This window comes from Calliphora vicina, chromosome 3, assembly GCF_958450345.1.
Source record: "Calliphora vicina chromosome 3, idCalVici1.1, whole genome shotgun sequence".
Taxonomy (NCBI): domain Eukaryota; kingdom Metazoa; phylum Arthropoda; class Insecta; order Diptera; family Calliphoridae; genus Calliphora; species Calliphora vicina.
The window spans coordinates 27,697,159-27,715,895 of NC_088782.1; the positions used below are offsets into that span (position 1 = coordinate 27,697,159).

Consider the following 18,737-nt stretch of genomic DNA (forward strand, 5'->3'; position numbering starts at 1 on the left):
AATATTTTATTACATTATGACAATACGACCTAATAGGATACCGTTTGAATCCCCCAAGTATATTCTTTGGATTGAATAATAATAGTCCATAGTTTTCTTGTGTGTGTAAACATTTTGGTTAGAATAATTTTTTTGATTGAATAATAATATTCCAATGTTTCACAGTGGTGCCTCAAGAACAATTGAGATTGAAAAAATCAAAAATTTCATGTGCCCTTTTGAAAAAAGACTGGTTCCAAAACGGTCCCATTACGGATTATGAGCAATATTTTACAAAAAAATTAAAAAAAAAATATTTTTTTTTTTTAATTTCTGGAATATAGAAATAGAAAAATAAATTTAAAAAAATTTTAATCTATTCTAAATTTTCTAAATTCTAAAATTTTAAATCATAAAAGCCTTTAAAGAAATATCAAAAAATATTTTATTTTACTTCCCATAAAATTGATTTTTTTTAACAAATTTCAACTTTGCTAACCCATAAGTAGGTGTAGAACCATTTTCTTGGGTTGATCAATTACACAGGTGATGCCTCATGGTTACCTAAGTACAAAAATGGTAAAATTTTTGAATTCTATGGATAGAATTTTTTTTAAATTTTTAAAATTGCGAATTTTTGTAGATGTTTCTCCACATAATTTATGATAAAAAAGGGTTAGACCGATATTATTGAAGTAAACTTAAACAAGTTCCAATTTACATAACCTTTAATATATTTAATCGGCTCAGTAGTTTCGGAGTTATAATAACAAATTGAAGCAATAAATATATTTTTTACGTGAAAATTGTAAATTTTTTTAATTTAGGTTTAGGTTTATTAATTTGTCGCAAAGCCGCATATAATATCAAAAAAATGAGTTATCGAGCATAAAAATCGATTGATTCTTTTCGAATTTATTCACAATTAAGTAAATTCGCTCATTTGCACAAAATTTTACTTTTTTGTTTGATAGACATAAAATTGGGTAGTTAATTTTCTTCTTTCGATTGGTTGAATTTTGAAAACATTTTCCCCATACTATGTACGTATGTATTGTGTATATATGTATGTGTATTTTCACATATATATTTCGTTTTAATCGGCTCAGTAGTTTCGGAGTTATAATAACAAATTGAAGCAAAAAATATATTTTTTACGTGAAAATAGCAAATTTTTTTGGTTTAAAAAACTCACGAAAAATCGGAACCGGCAGAATTTGATTAGGTTTATTAATTTGCCGCAATTAAGTAAATTCGCTCATTTTCCTAATCTCCTAAACAGCATTTCGGCACCCTGTTTCTAATGGAAGTTGTTCGATAAATCCGCACCACTGCTGCCCCTCCTGACTAAACATAATGCGAGTAATAAAGTTTTTTTTCTTTTCACGCCACCGGATACATTCAAATCCCCATTAAAATACAAATTTTATTGTGTAAATAAATACACAACAAGATGTACATACAAATATACAGATTTTTTCTTAAATTTTTTGTTATTTTTTGCTACAAGAAATTAAAAATGAATATCAGACAAATTATTCAAAATACAAGAAAAAAAAAACATTTTCAAAGAGAAAAAAAATAATAAATACAAGAAGAAAATTTCAAGTAAAGCAAAAAAAAAAAAATAATATACACTTACCATTTTCTATACTATCAATACATACAAATACTCACCACAGCCAACACATACACACTCACACACACATATTACTAACTAACACACTCACAAAAATACATATACAGTTGCAATTGTAAATAATTTTGTAGCTGATGCTGCTGTCTATTTGTTTTTCAAAACTCACCATTACTCACGGTTTTAAAATATTTTTTTTTTGCAAATTATTTTCAGTATGAATACGGTCGTGTAACGGTTATAATCCCGCAAGCTTATCCCAACGACGCCGGAGTTTATGTACTGACAGCTAAAAATTTAGCAGGTGAAGCGTATAGTTCGTGTAACGTTAACGTCAAAGGACGTCTGCCCAACGAGACATCCGATTCGGAAATGGCTTCCGACATGGATGTGGAACCCATCAAACCCTCTGTGCAATTGGCCTTGAAAGACGTTTCGATATTCGAGGGCAAACCAGTGCGTTTGGACTGTGTGATTGTGGGCCAACCCGAACCGGAGGTTATTTGGTATCACAACGATAGGCCCGTCAAAGAATCGGCCGATGTACAGTTGCTGTTTCAGGGCGACAAGTGTTCGTTGATCATACAAGAGGTTTATCAAGAAGATGGTGGCAACTACAGAGTAGTGGCCATTAATTCAGCTGGTGAGGCCTCAAGTAGTTGTGAATTGAAAGTGACACCTTTGAATATAGCCGAACCGGCCACCAGGGCCCAATCGGAAAGACAATCATTGGCCAAGGAATTGGAACCTAAATTTGAGAAATTCCTTAGTGATGTTTTGGTCGATGAGGGTGAAACCGTAGACATGGAAGTGATAACAAGTGGCGATAAGCCCATGACAGCCAAATGGTATTTGACCAATAAAGAATTAACCAACACCGATCGTTTCCTAATCGAATCTAATCCCCATGGAGGTGTCTTCAAGCTAACCATTAAGAATGTTAACAATGATGACAAGGGTGTTTATACCGTGAAAGTTTTCAATAGTGCTGGTGATGCTAAATGTTTCTCACACTTGATAGTGAAATCCGTGAATGCTCCCGAAAGCCAACGTTCCCAACAAGTGGAGATTGTTGAACAAAAGACCTGCCCCGAGTTCAAGGAATTGTTTTCGGACAAAACTGCCGATTTGGAGGATTTGGTGAAATTCGAGTGTATTGTTAAAGGTAAACCTACGCCAAAGGTACATTGGTATTTCAATGATCAGCCGGTGCATGGCCACAATTTCCTGGTTTCCACCAGTGGCGACCGGGAAGTTTTGACCATTCAAAAGGTAGGTCCCGATACAGTAGGAAAAGTAAGTTGTGTAGCCGAAAACGATGTGGGCAAAGCAACTTGTGTAGCATTTTTGGGTTTGGTGGGCTCTGGCCTAGAATGTATGCCCGCCCAGAGCAATATGCAAACCATGACTCAGGAACACAACACCGACTCATCACGTGTCACCATTAAGAAACAAACATTCACTACCACCTCCACCTCACAAGTCAGTTCGTATGAGGGCAATATGCCTCAAACCGAAATACACCACTCATCGGCTCATATCGATCAGTCATTAAAACAATTGGGCGCCCAAAGACCCGAAATTATGGAATCACATCATTATCAGGAATTACACAAATCAAAAGATATGTCTTCACCTCATATGCAACAGAAATCATTTGTACTCGTCCAATCGGCCACAAATGGCTCTAGTGCCACACAGAACGCTATTGTACCCAGTTCGCCCACACGTACACGTCGTGAGATTGCTCCACGTTTCACTACACCTCTGACGGGTAAGATTGTTGACCAGGGAGCTGATGTCAGCATGGAAGCCATTTATGACGGTTTTCCATCGCCCGAAATCAAGGTCGAGAAAAATGGTGCCCAACTCTTTGACACTGATCGCTTGAAGATTGGCAACAAGTGCAATCGTGTCACCATCGATCTGAAAGAGGTTAATGTTGGTGATGCAGGTCGTTATGCTGTCACCGCCAGCAATACCATGGGTCAATCGACCAGTACAGCCGATTTAGTAGTCAAGAGTAAGTAGTCCATTTTTAGTTAAATTATTTGAAGATTGCTTGCTTGAATCTTAACAAAACTGCAATAATATAGAAAGACCTCTTTTAATAAATATTTTACTGTGTAATGCAATATATTTTATGAGTTCATTGTCTAGAGATGTTTTTAATCATTAGTGCAGTGATCACATTTTAATAGTTCATGTTCGTTCGTTGAAAATCATTTCAAATCTGTGAAAGTTTTATAGTATTTTGTGTCTAGTTCTGGGGTGTCCCATAAGCAGCACAAGCTGGTGATGGGAGAGTTAAATGTGTATTTAATCTGCTCAAATATAAATTTATTAAAGTATCATTGACATTTTTATACCCTTCAGCTTCGTGAGAAGGGTATATATAAGTTTGTCATTCCGTTTGTAATTTCTACATTTTTCATTTCCGACCCTATAAAGTATATATATTCTGGATCCTTATAGATAGCGGAGTCGATTAAGCCATGTCCGTCTGTCTGTCTGTCTGTCTGTCTGTCTGTCCGTCTGTCTGTCTGTCTGTCTGTTGAAATCAATTTTCTGAAGGCCCCAGATATCTCCGGGATCCAAATCTTCAACAATTCTGTCAGACATACTTTCGAGAATTTTGCTATTTAAAATCAGCAAAATCCGTCCATAAATAACGGAGATATGAGCAAAAATCCGAGACAACCTCTGAAAATTTCATCAAAAAACACAATGTATTGCATGCTTTGACAAAAAAAACAACAAAACGTATGTGTGGATGTGCAAGTTTTGTGTATTTTGTTTTTTTTTGTGTTTTGTTTCTTTTGGCATTGTTGTTGTTTTTTATACAACTAAACGTTTGTTTGGTTGTGTGTTGGTTTTTTTTACAAAAAAGCAACAAAACGTATGCTTGGTTGTGCATGCTTTGCGTATTTTGTTTTTTTGTGTGTTTTGTGTGTTTTGTTTCTTTTGGCGTTGTTGTTGTTTTTTATACAACTAAACGTTTGTTTGGTTGTGTGTTGGTTTTTTTGACAAAAAAGCAACAAATCGTATGTGTGTTTTGTTTCTTTTGGCGTTGTTGTTTTTTATACAATTAAACGTATGTTTGGACGTGTGTTGGTTTCATTGGCTTGCGTATTTTGTTTTTTCTTTTGGTGTTTTGTTTCGTTTGGCGTTGTTGTTGTTTTCTTGATAATTTGTTCTTGATAAATTTAGGATGCTGTACGCTGAAAGTGGGCAATGTACATACATACATATATACTAATTATAAAAAATAATAATGCATCCACAACAAAGGTGAAGGGTATATAAGATTCGGCATAGCCGAATATAGCACTCTTACTTGTTATTTTTAAATCTTTATTTTCCTGTCTTTATTAGTGTTAATATATTTGACCGCTGAACGCTGCCATAAACTTTGTTTTTTTCAATTTAAATAAACGAATATTTCAAGGGCTTCAGGGCTCTTTGCAATTTAAATGTTTTACCTATAAAACCCCATCACTGGTTACCCTTCAATCTACTTTCAAGGTTCTGCATAACCACTTAGTATCTTGGTGTTAAAAATTTAGAAATTTTTATTAATTTTTTGTGTCAATTTTGTACTGTGTAATTTTAAATTAGGAATTTATAGCTGAAGAAGATTCTTTGACTTTCCCATTGTTTGTTTTATTGATGTTGACTATTGCAGTTCAGATCGGTTTGAACTCATCTTCTTATACTTATCTCAAGTTTTGTATTCAACCGACTTTCTGTTGATAGAACCGAAAAATTCTATGTGTGCAACCGAATCATTCGATTGACAACAAATTCGGTTGCTATTACGAATCTGTTTTCTCTGTGTAGTAATAATCATAGCAAGTTTACAATGACCTGTCAAGGCATCTAGTGCCAAAGTTGAGAATTTTTTTATTTTAAAACAGCAGGTTATAAGCTAACTACCAAAACTGGGCGCATTGGAACAGGGAGTGCATCAATGTAATTAGTTGACATGTAAATAGTTGAACTAAAGATGACTGGAGTAACATTACTGCAAACTAATTTCGAAAACTTTCCCTTACAATTCGAATACCCGATCCCCATTTAAGTTTACAATTTTTAGTTCTTCAGAGGTAGTAACGGAAATAATTCGTTCAAGGTAGCAGTTAAGAAGACTGTAGCAACAGATTCTTAACTGTGCTAGGATAGATCTTGTGTTCCTGGGTATTGGATTCTCACTATTCGATATGACAGGGAAAATATCATTTGGCTATGAACGTTGAACAATTGGTTGAAGTCGAATGAGAGAGGTCCTGGATGTCATTACGAATAGATTTGAAGTCCATTCGAATATGTCATGTACGGTTATTCTGCATCAAAAAATAATGGTTAGAGTGACTTTCCAAGTGACATGTCAAGAGGATCTGTCTAGTTGGCAAACATTATGTTGCCGAACGACAGCATCCAGGTCTTCTCATGAAGATTATACAGATTGTTCATCATGACACATTTAGAGATGTGTCATGATGATGTCCATGGAAAAAAACATTCAGTAGTATTAGTTACTGTTGCAAACTTGACATTCTGGATGACATTACGATAGCGTCGGAAGTCCATTCACACATATCGTGGAAGGGATCATACATCACAATATATTGGTTGGACTGACTAAGCAGCTAACAAACCAACAGGAAATGTCTGGTTAGCAACACATTATATTGCCTGAACGATGGCATCCTAGTCTTCCTATGAAGATGATACAGATTTGACATCGTGACTCATTTGATATGCGATACGGATTGCATTATACTAAACCATTCCATTAAGAGAAATTTGTCTGGTTACCAACATATTATGTTACCTGAAAGACAGCATCCTTGTCTTATCATTGAAGATGAAGTTGCGATACGGAGGAACTTTCTAAACCTCTTCATTAAGTTTCAGTAGTTTTCACAAATGCAATCGGTGGACATCGGATAAGTTGACATGCTGGATGTCCTTACAATGGGGTTGGAAACCCATCCGAATATACAAATTTGATATCATCATACGGTTGTGATTTGAAGTGGGAGCTTGAGAATTTGTATTTGTGTTTTGCACTTTATCAGTTCAGGTTCAGTAGAAAAGTACTAATATAGTGTGCTTTATTATGACAAATGTCAACATTTTAGTTAACTGAACCAAGTCTAAGAATGGTTATGGAGTTTTAAATCGTGTTTTTCGTTCATAATGTTCTGGAACATTCATCATTTATCCGCTATTAAAGACTTTAGCCCAGACTACGAATCTTGTGAAAGAATATCTTCCAGAATATCATGTAATTGTCAATGCCCAACAACTTGAAGAGATAGGTCGTAAATTATATGAGTGGACGCAAGACTTTCGTAGAGATTAGAAACAAACGCTTACCACCCAGTAGAGTTAAAGAAGGAGTTCCTCAATGCGGGGTCCTATCACCACTCCTGTTTAACTAGTATATCTCTAAACTCTCCGCATATCCACACGGAGTGGAAGTTCTAGCATATGTGGACGACTTCTATGGGCGGTTTGCGACCTACACGGAGGAAAACCTGCCGCGGAAAGCAAGAGTAAATCTGGCACAACTGAGGTCGGGTTGGAGCAACAGGATCAATGCTGTTACCGATTAGACCGTTCCGTCCCAAATTTCTGCCCAGGGTCCCCATGATACCCCCAACCAATCCTAAAGAAATGACCACTTAAAATTCGTACGCACTGTAGTAATCATAACAACGCCCCCTGTTATCAAAATGGGAAAAGATTTACATATGTTTTTAACAACAAATCTACCATTATTCTACAATGAATTGCAAGTCATTATGTTTAGTTTTAAAAAGTGTACACACAATGGAAAAAGAAGCTAGAGAAAAGATTGTGCACAAATATCTAGAAAATCCGACTTTGTCGGGTTATAAGATAGCCAAAATCTGATTTTCGACTAAAAACAGAGTTTGGAAAAGCAATTGCTGTCATTTATAAGACATCACACATCTGATACAAAGTTTTAGCCAAGTTGTCATTACTCAATGACAAGTTGTCATTACTAAAATGCAACTATGAAGTGGTATATTGAGAATAATATTGATGTTATACCAAAACACATCAATTAAACAAATTGCCCAAATCTTCGTCCAATCGAGTTATATTGGGCAATTGTTAAACGTAAATGGAAAGAGAGTGCAGGTACAGTAAATAACCAGATTTTGATGAGAACAAAGTGGAATAAATATGCTGGAATAACGGTAGAAGTGGGAAGAAAAGTTGTGCAGCTATTAATGGGAGGCACAAGAAGAAAAGCCAGAAAATTTATTCGCAATAAAGACATATAAACCTACAGTTATATTTCTTTAAAGCTTAATAAATTAGCTTTAATTTCATGTAGAAAATGCTAACATACGTTGTTTCATTTAAAAGTTATGTTCGCTTTAATCCATACGGATTTTAAGTGGCCACTTCTTTACTACACTGAAGCCAATGATTTGTGGATCAACTTCGTTGAAGTAGCCTTGACCTCGATGCAGAACCCCCAGATTAGAAAATTCTAAGCTGTTACAACAACAAAGGCAACTACAGCCAAGTTCTATAATTATGGGTCATTATCAGTATCGAATTGTCTAGAACAGTTCTCTTCCCTATTCTACTCATAGGAATATAACTCTTATTATTATGAAATGTTTATTTATGGACGTTTCTCTCGATGGAGTTTTATTTTAGGAAAGTCAAGGAAGTCTTTATAAGCTGGAGATTTTTTTTTTTTTTAAAGGCAATTAAGGCCTATATATTTCTTTGGAAAGGGGATAGAGAGTAGAAGAAAAGGTGGTGAAAGAAGAAGAAAAGCTTTTTAATTGACAACTCTGCAATTGCGCGTTATGTTTGTTATTAGTGCAGGTTGCAGCGCCTGTGGTGGTGAGATGACGCATTAGTCAAGCCGACAACCTTTATTTAATTATTTTACTTCGGTGGCGTTTTAGTGTTATACCACCGAAGGAGGGCGCTGTGATAAATATTAGTTATTAGTAAACTAATAATTATTATAAACTGATGTTGTTGATTGGCAGCGGATGGGAATCGAACCCAGGCCACAAATACCATATCATGCTTAATGATCAAACGCGCTAACCAATTAAGCCACAGCACCCTAATATAAGCTGCAGATTAATTCGAAAGCTGGTTTAATCGCCATTACTGAAAATAAGGATATCATTGTTCAATTTTGCTGATCAAGAGAGAGTCATATAACTAGCTCTGTGTCAGTTGCTTTACTTATAGGATAAGATAAATTCCAATTATTTTAAAGTGTTCATTTGTGGACTTGTGTCTTTCTCTCCGTTGGCAAACCAACAACCGTTTGTATAACTAATTATTAAGAAATGTGTACTATCCTTTTTCCAACGAAGTCATTACAAGCTGCAAACTAATTTCGAAAACGTACAATTTTGCTGATCAGAATATAACCAACCATCAATATACTCGATTTTCGCTTTTTTTTAAAATCGATAATTTACATACTAAATTTCATAGTTGCACCAAGCACGATTTCATAGAAAAACAAGTTTAGCTTAAAAGTCCATTGTCTCCTATAAAGTTGTATGTATTTCACTTAAGCTGTTAGGGCTCCACATGTTGTTCTGCTCTGATCTCTATAAATCTTTACAAATTGCAAATTATTTTACAAAATAGCGTATAATCAAATTTTGCCCACATAGATCATAGACTGCATAAAATTAAATGTCAAATAACATTTACAATTGTGTAGGACAATAAACGTATTCAATGTTTTTTTTTTTTCTAAAAAATAATATATCAAAAAAATAAATTTTGGCAAACATTTTCATAAATGTAAACAAAAAAATTGAATTTGAAAACATTTGAAATGTTTAAAATATTTGTTTTTGGGTTTCTATTTATTTATACAAAAATCTTAATATTTATTATAGAACTGTCGATATATTCTATATAAGAGACAATGATGATGATCACGATGATCGTACTGTCATGAAAATGATGATGATTATGGCATGTGTCCCTGACCAAATGAATTCAAAGTCTTTTAAAGAAAAACTCAATAGCTATTTATATAAAATACATTTTAAACAAATAATCAATGAATGGAATATTAAGAAAAATTAATTGATATTTAAGGTTGTTGAAAGGAAATTTCAATATAAGAGCATATAAGCGATCTTATATTTGGAAGGGAAAATAAGATTATAAATAAATTGGTTTCACTCTTTATGATGTCATTACACTCCTGCCGGCGCTCCTGTTTCTATATGTTTGTATGTATTTATGGCTTTCTGGAACACAATTTTTTAGGTGGGCGTAGTTTTATTTTCAATTTAATTAAATTTATATTTTTTCTTTATTTTATTATTAATGTTAAAATGTTTATTTTTGGCAATTACAATACAAACAGATTTAATTGTTTGTATCTATGTATGTGTAATATGTTTTTATATGCTTTTTATTTACTGGAAATTTTCAAAATTAAAATAAATAGTATTTTTTTATTGTTATTTTTGCAAATTATTTTTAGAAATTGTTGTTATTAAAGCACAATTTTGATTTATTTATTTGTGTTGGAAAGAGAGAAAGTCTAAAAAAAAAATAATTGTCTGTTAATTATTTTAGCCGAAAATTTATAGACTCAAATAAATATGATCAATACGAACGAGTAATGAGTATGAGAGAAGCATGATGAGTATCCTAATTATATGCAAAAATACAGATGTTACCCAGATGTGTAATAAATATTTCAGTTTTGACTGTTTGTGAAAATAAATTTTCTATTTGAATTCTGTGAATGACAGTTTGTTTATGCCTGCCTCTATCGTGGTGATGGTGATCATGAGGATATTTTAAGCTGTTCACATTTATTTGGAAGAATTTGTGACCCCTTTTCTTGCCAATCGAGATGATTATTTCCTTGTATCAAGTTATTGACAGTTATGTGTTTGCATTTGGGAGCCTAATGGAATATTTTAGAAAATCTGATGGATTTCAAACGAAAAAAATGAAGCAGGAAGTGATTATGATCTGATTTAAACAATTTAAGGTTGGACTATTACTTTTTGGTTTTATAAATATCAGCACAAATGCATAATAGCTGAGCTGAATTAAAGAACTACCCATCCAAAAGAACTACTCATCTTTTGAGAACAAAACAAATCAAGCCAAAACAGTCAATAGAATTTTGCCAATGAAGTCCAGATTTGGTCCGCGGCTGTTAAAAGAATAATCTGAATGATTTGATATACATCATATTAATTAAGGATTTTAGAAAACTTAGGCTAAATTAAAAATTTTGATAAAAAATTGGTTAAAGTCGGAAGGGCCTAAATGAGCGAATTCACTTAATTGTAAATAAATTCGAAAAGAATCAATCGATTTTTATGATTGATATTTCATTTTGTTCCTATTACGTGTGGCTTTGTGATAAAGCAATAAATCGGAATAATTTCAGTCGTTTTCGATTTTTCATGATTTTTTTAAATAAAAAAAAACTAGCTATTTTCACGAAAAAATATATTTTTTGCTTTAATTTGTTATTATAACTCTGAAACTACTGAGACGAATGAAAACCAATATATATGTGAAAATTTGTACATTGGAAACATGTTTTCAAAATTCAATCAATCGAAAGAAGAACATTAGCTACTCAATTTTATGGATATCAAATAAAAAAAATAAATTTTGTGAAAATGAGCGAATTCACTCCATTGTGAATAAATTCGATTAGATTCAATCGATTTTTATGATCGATATCTCATTTTGTTGCTATTATATGTGGGTTTGCGATAAAGCTATAAATCGGAATAATTTCAGCCGTTTTCGATTTTTCATGATTTTTTTAAAACAAAAAAATTTATATTTTCACATAAAAAATATATTTTTTGCTTCAATTTGTTATTATAACTCCGAAACTACTGAGTCGATTAAAACGCAATATATAAACAGATTAAAGGTTAGGTAAATCTAAACTTTTCTAAGTTTAGTTTAATAATATCGGACTAACATTTTTTGAGTTATTATAAATTATGTGAAGAAACATCTAAAAAAATTCACAATTTTTCAAAAAAAAAAAATTAAAAGACTTCCCCATAGAATTAAAAATTTGGACCACATTTGTACTACTGGAACCCCAATACATCAAACTTGTGTTGTGGTTTAAAAAGTCCCTAAAAATTTGTATTAAAATTTTTAGTACCAAAAAATAAAGCATAACTATTAAATTAAACAAATTAAAAATAAAAATCATGAATAATCGATTATTTTTAATCGATTATTTGATTAATAGTAAACAATTTTTGTTATAATTACTGGAACAAAATTTAAATTATTTGTTTAATCGATCATTTTTATTCGAATAAAATAAAATCATTCGATTAATCGAATTGAAATTTCTTAAAATTACTAAAAAAAAAGAAATCTAAGGTATTTGATTATGTAAAAATAATAATCGATTATAACTTTTATTCGAATAAAATAGAATTATTCGATTAATGGAATTGAAATTTCTTAAAATTACTAAAAAAAAGAAATCTAAGGTATTTGATTATTTAAAAATAATAATCGATTATTTGTATTCGAATAAAACATGGTTATTCGATTAATCGAATATAAATTTCCTTAAATTACTAACAAATAAATTAAAACCATCCGATTTGAAGTTAAACAAAAACACCATCAATCGTTTATTAGTATGCGAATAAAAACGGAATGGTCGAATAATCGAATAAAAATTAAATAAGTACTTATGTCATTATTTGGAACTAAAATAAATTTTTTCGAATAATCGAATACAAATTTTCGTATGAATAAAAAATAAATTAAAAATATTTGATTATCAGAAATTGAAATAAAAATCAGGAATAACGGTATTATTATATTTATTCGAATAAAACCAGGTTTTTCGAATAATCGAATAAAAATTTCTTTAAATGACCATAAGTAAATAAAAAATATTAGTTATATGAAATTGAAATAAAAATCCCGAATAATCGATTGTTTTTATTTAAATTATTTGTTTAATCGATCATTTTTATTCGAATAAAATAAAATTATTCGATTAATCGAATTGAAATTTCTTAAAATTACTAAAGAAAATAAATCTAAGGTATTTGATTATTTAAAAAATAATAATCGATTATAATTTCTATTCGAATAAAATAGTATTATTCGATTAAACGAATTGAAATTTCTTAAAATTACTAAACAAAAAGAAATCTAAGGCTTAAAAAATAATAATCGATTATTTGTATTCGAATAAAACATAGTTATTCGATTAATTGAATATAAATTTCCTTAAATTACTAACAAATAAATTATAACCATCCGATTTGAAGTTAAACAAAAACACCATCAATCGTTTATTAGTATGCGAATAAAAACGGGATGGTCGAATAATCGAATACTAATTTCAATAATGAATAAAATATAAATTAAATAATTATGTACTTATATTTGATTATTTGGTACTAAAATAATAATTTTCGAATAATCGAATACAAATTTTCTTAAATGACTAAAAAATAAATTAAATATATTTGATTATTAGAAATTGAAATAAAAATCTGGAATTATCGATTGTTTTTATTCGAATAAAACCGGGTTTTTCGAATAATTGATTAGAAATTTCCCTAAATGACTAAAAGATTATTTGAAATTGAAATAAAAATCACAAATAATATTTATTCGAATAAAACCAGGTTTTTACCAGGCAAATAAATAAAAAATATTATTTATATAAAATTGAAATAAAAATCCCGAATAATCGATTGTTTTTATTCGAATAAAACCGGGTTAATCGATTACAAATTTCCCTAAATGACTAAAAGATTATTTGAAATTGAATTAAAAATCACAAATAATCGTTAATATTTAATCGAATAAAACAGGATTATACAATAAAGCAATACAATTTTCATAAAATTAATTTAAACTATTACAAATTAAAATAAAAATCACGAATAACCGATTACCTTTATTCGATTAAATTTTTTATTCGAAAGTTAGACAATGCAGATTTATTTTCATAAATATATTTGATTATTAGAAATTGAAATAGAAATCAGGAATTATCGATTGTTTTTATTCGAATAAAACCGGGTTTTTCGAATAATCGATTAGAAATTTCCCTAAATGACTAAAAGATTATTTGAAATACAAATCACAAATAATATTTATTCGATTGAAACCAGGTTTTTCGAATAATCGAATAAAACTTTCTTTAAATGACTACAAATAAATAAAAAATATTATTTATATGAAATTGAAATAAAAATCCCGAATAATAGATTATTTTTATTCGAATAAAACCGGGTTTTTCGAATAATCGATTACAAATTTCCCTAAATGACTTAAAGATTATTTGAAATTGAAATAAAAATCACAAATAATCGTTAATATTTATTCGAATAAAACAGGATTATTCGATAAAGCAATAAAATTTTCATAAAATTAATTAAAACTATTACAAATTAAAATAAATATCACGAATATCCGATTAAATTTTTTATTCGAAAGTTGGACAATGCAGATTTATTTTCAAAATACTTCTGTGATCTTTAGAGGAAGGAGTAGGGTATATATTTTATGAAATCATATGATGAAGCACTAAAAACATTTTTATTTTGAATGGTAAAAAACTGAAATCTATCTATATAATAAAAAAGCTCCCTAAAGTATGCAGTACATATTTAGTTATTTTATTTCCAAATAAATAAGAACAGTCAGGTGTATGTGGGTTGGAGAAACTTGAAGAACTAACATTAGTAAATGCTACCGGGCGAAGCCGGGGCGGTCAACTAGTATGTAATAAGAATTGAATACGAGATGTCGACGTTTGAAATTTGATTTACTAAAAAGGAATATCTTCCCAAATAACACCTAACACTTTCTCATTAAAATCACATACAATTAAAGTTTGGCAAAAGCAATTGCAAGTAATATTTCCAAACCCTTTTGAGAATAAACAGCTGCATCTTAACAACAAAATCGGTTGTGACAACAACATTTTTTGTTATTTTAACCAAAAATTAAGCTTTATAGAACCCTGAGCTTGGATCGAAAATGATGTTTTGAAACTGAGCGTTTCTTAACCTGAATTCTTAATCTTAAAGAGCCTAGAAACTTACAATTGATTTTTATTTACAGAAACCATCTTCCCGCCTGTCTTTGGCAGACGTTTACAGGCCCAAGTTGTTAAAAAGGGCGAAAAAATCATTATGGAAGTGGAAGTGACTGGTTTGCCTGAACCCACGGTGGTTTGGATGAAAGATGAAAAACCTTTGAATGAATCAGGTTTGTCAGTACATAGACTACTAACACAAGGCAACACCCACAAATTGATCATTGAAAAGGGTAAGAAGTCTCAAAATTTATTTTTAAATTAATATGAAATAAACAATTTCCCTTGATTAAATAGGACAAGTAAGCGATTCTGGCAAATACATGGTTAAAGCCACCAATGCAGGTGGTGAAGCCAAAAGTATAGCCGATTGCGCTGTCTTGGAGCCAACACCCGAACGTATGCAAGAAGTGGTCAAGACCATTGTCTTTGAGACGCCCAGTGAATTCAAATCTGAAGTAAGTTTGCATGTGAATATTAGAAAATGAAATATCATTTCAAGAGATTGGTTTATTTTATTCATTTAAAGACAAAAACTGAATTTATTTATTTTTTTTATTATTATAATTATTACCCTTGAAATATCCTCCATTTTTTATTTTAAAAATGCATTTGTATTTATTTTATTTTTATATATTTATTTTATTTATTTATTTAATTGGATTTTATCTCCCTTATTTTTATTTACCTTAAAATTGTAATGAATTTCAATATATATTTACATTTTTTTTTTAAACTAAACTTTATTTGTAAACTTTTTCTTTATTTTCATAATTATTTAAAACAAAAAACCACGCGCCTTGTTCAATAAAAAAATTTAAATCAACAATTTTTGAACTCTTTGATCCATAAAATGTCTATTCAATGCAAAATTAAACGCTTTAATTTGGTTATTTAAAAAAAAAATATTTGAACAAAATCATTAAACCAAAAATTCATTAAAAAAAAAATTTGGGAAATTTTGGAATTTTTTTAATGCCTCATTTGTTTCTCAATGCTTCAAACTTTGTGCGAAAAAAAAAACAAATCAAATATTTTATTCCTATATTAAAAATAAATCAATAAAATGTGTGATTGTAATGTGATTGTCCTTAAACTACTACTACTGCCATCACCAAAATTACTACAAACACTTTATAGACGCTTGCCAAAGAACCTCAGTCGTTCGAAACCCAACAATCTGAAATAACCACCTCCAACGATTTGCATGGCTTATCTGAGTCAAAGATCATAACTGAGCATCGTTGCACTACTGAGGCAACCATGCGTCTAGAACACAAATCCGCCTACTTAGATTTGCCCGAATTGCAACAACGTACCAACAACAATAACAACACAGTTCCCACACAAAATGAGGTCAAACAAATGCCAACAACAACCACAACAACTACCCACCAACACATCACCACCCCAATTAACCAGGATGTAACTGATTTCAGCCATCAATTGGAACAATTAAAGTCACTCTCATCCAATTTTGAAAACCTGAACACCAAGATTGGCTACACTCAAACCCCACCACCAGTGCCACCCAAACCTTATCCACCAGTAACTGCCACTATCGTGCCACATCCAAATGAAAACTACAACACCAGCTCCATGACATCAACAATGTCCTCTTCGAATACCAGCGAAAAGAAATCCTCTTCCTTTGAGTATTTCAAGAAAATCGATGAGGTAAACAAAGAGAGGCCCCCAGAGGAACACACAAACTATCAAAAGCAGACTGCAAAACCCACAAAGGTGGAATCACAGAAACCTTCCTTTAATTTGGAAGAAGAATTAAAGAATTTGAATCTGGTACCAGGTTCTCCACCAGAAATTTGTTACACCACCAACACGGAGAAAACCAATAAAGCCACTTTAAATGAAAAAATACAAAAAATCGAAGAACGACAAATTAGTAGCAAAGAACCTCCTCATGGTGGTGTCTCCATCTTTCCACCACAAACACCCACTAAATCTCCAGCTGCAGCTCCCAGCTTTGCTCCAAATATGCCTATATCTTCGGAAACCTATAGTCACGATACTATGCTAACGAAAACGGTAAAGGTGGAATATGGCCAGCCTATAATGAGACCAGCGGCCACTTTACCCACTCCAGCCCAACAATTTACTCGCTCGCCCTCTCCTAAGCCCTCGGCTGAGGGTTTGGCCATGTCCAAATTGTGGACTCCTAATCATGTAAGTGGCTATGAAAGTTGCACCAGTGAGTTTGAGCAACACAGTGATACCAAAACCCAAAAGCATGAAGTTAAAGAGATTAAAATCCAAAAACTAGCCACACCCACCCAGGAATTAAGTGCTCCCTTCCTAGTCAAGCAGATTACACAATCCATACCCATACCTCGGGCCAAAACACCCATACAAGGCATAGATTTAAAGCCAGGAACACCGCCAGAAATTTGCTTTGCCGGCCAGCCAGAACAGCGTCACCAGTCTTTAGTAGAGACCATGGAGAAAACCATTGAAGAGAATCTCATACAAGGCGGACCTTCTAGGGTTTTGCCACATTCAGTGCCCACCATAACACCTACAATGGCCAGCTCCAAACCTGCCTACAAACCACCACCTCCCGTAGTGCCCCTCAAAATGCAAACTCCCCGCGGAGAATACTATGAAAGTGATTATGAAAGCGATCGTTGGAAATATAGTGGCAGTGAATCGGATGAAACCTCTTTGCGTCAACCTCTACAACACACCCATCCAAGTGCTTTCAAAACAAATGGCTATGCAGCCGATACCGAGGAAATATCCAGTTTCTCTAAAATGGAATCCTCCACCATGGAAAATAAATCGTTTTATGAAAGTTCCTCCAGCAATAATGGTGCTGGTCTGCGACCACAACCACCTGCCCAACTCTATTACACCTCCTCGAATGCCAGCCAACATAATGCACCCGATAAACAGGAATCATTTGCATCACAAGAAAATAAATATCATCATGAGGATAAGGTTCGCTTAATCAAAAAACAAAAAACGAGGCAACTCAAATTCAATGTCCTTTTCAATGTCTGCAATTAATTTCTGTAAATTAGCACTAAAACTTTATACTCTCGTAGTGTAAACCTACTTATGTCGTATTTGTAATCGAATTTTTGTATTCAATATCAAATCAAAGCTTTTTTTGTTGTTATTTTTTAATTTGTATCTAATTTAGTTCGTTCACACTGTTTTCAGTGTTTTTTCTTTTTATATATTTGTTGATGTTGTTTAAAAAGCTGTGTTGAAATTTTCATTTTAAAAATATGTCATGTTCCTGTACATTTAGCACTAATCCTCATTCATATCTCATCTTAGAGCATTTTTATTTAACCTTTTAAAACGCCCACTTACTCATATATTTTTTATTTGTTTAATTTGTTGTTTAAGTATGCATTTTATTAATATTTATGTAAAATTGTTTAAAATAGTTTTTAAGTTTTTGTTATTTGTTTGTTTTACTATAAATAATTAAGATTCCAGAGTTGCAAGATGAAACACCCCTATATACCAAATTACTTCCTAAAGAAATCAAGTTCGATATTTCTCAGTTACATTTCTAATTATACCCTTCACCATGAGTGGCAAGGGTAAATATAAGTTTGTCATTCCGTTTGTAATTTGCACATTTTTCATTTGCTACCCCATAATGAAATCAACTTTCCGAAGCCCCCAAATGACTTACATACACGATTCATACATCTCCAAAATTCTTCCGGCTCGGTCGCTATTTAAAATCGAGAAAATCGGTCCACAAATGGCTGAGATATAAGGAAAAAACTAGGACAACCTCGATTTTTGACCTATATCTGGATTACTAAGTCATTAATATAGACAATATGGATATCTAATGATAGATATTTCAAAGACCTTTGCAACGACGTATATAAACCATAGTAAGTCAAAATCAATGGGTCAAAATCGGAAAAAAATATTTTTTAACCCGAATTTTTTTTTCATCAAAAATTTTTTTTTGTCATAAATCCTTTTTCCAAAAAAATTAGTTAAAGAAATTTAAAA

At 31.7% G+C, this 18,737-nt stretch overlaps 1 protein-coding gene across 2 annotated transcripts in view; it reads left to right on the forward strand.

Annotated features, from left to right (window-relative positions):
* Positions 1-18,737, forward strand: part of LOC135954021 (uncharacterized) — a 154,683-nt gene that overhangs the window by 123,288 nt on the left and 12,658 nt on the right. Inside the window, exons 11-14 of one of the 2 annotated variants that reach the window (XM_065504067.1) lie at positions 1,832-3,638; positions 14,762-14,968; positions 15,033-15,193; positions 15,876-17,690. In XM_065504067.1, coding sequence (XP_065360139.1) covers positions 1,832-3,638; positions 14,762-14,968; positions 15,033-15,193; positions 15,876-17,690 — 3,990 coding nt within the window. The remainder of the gene's footprint in view (positions 1-1,831; positions 3,639-14,761; positions 14,969-15,032; positions 15,194-15,875; positions 17,691-18,737) is intronic. The other variant, XM_065504068.1, reaches the window with a different exon arrangement.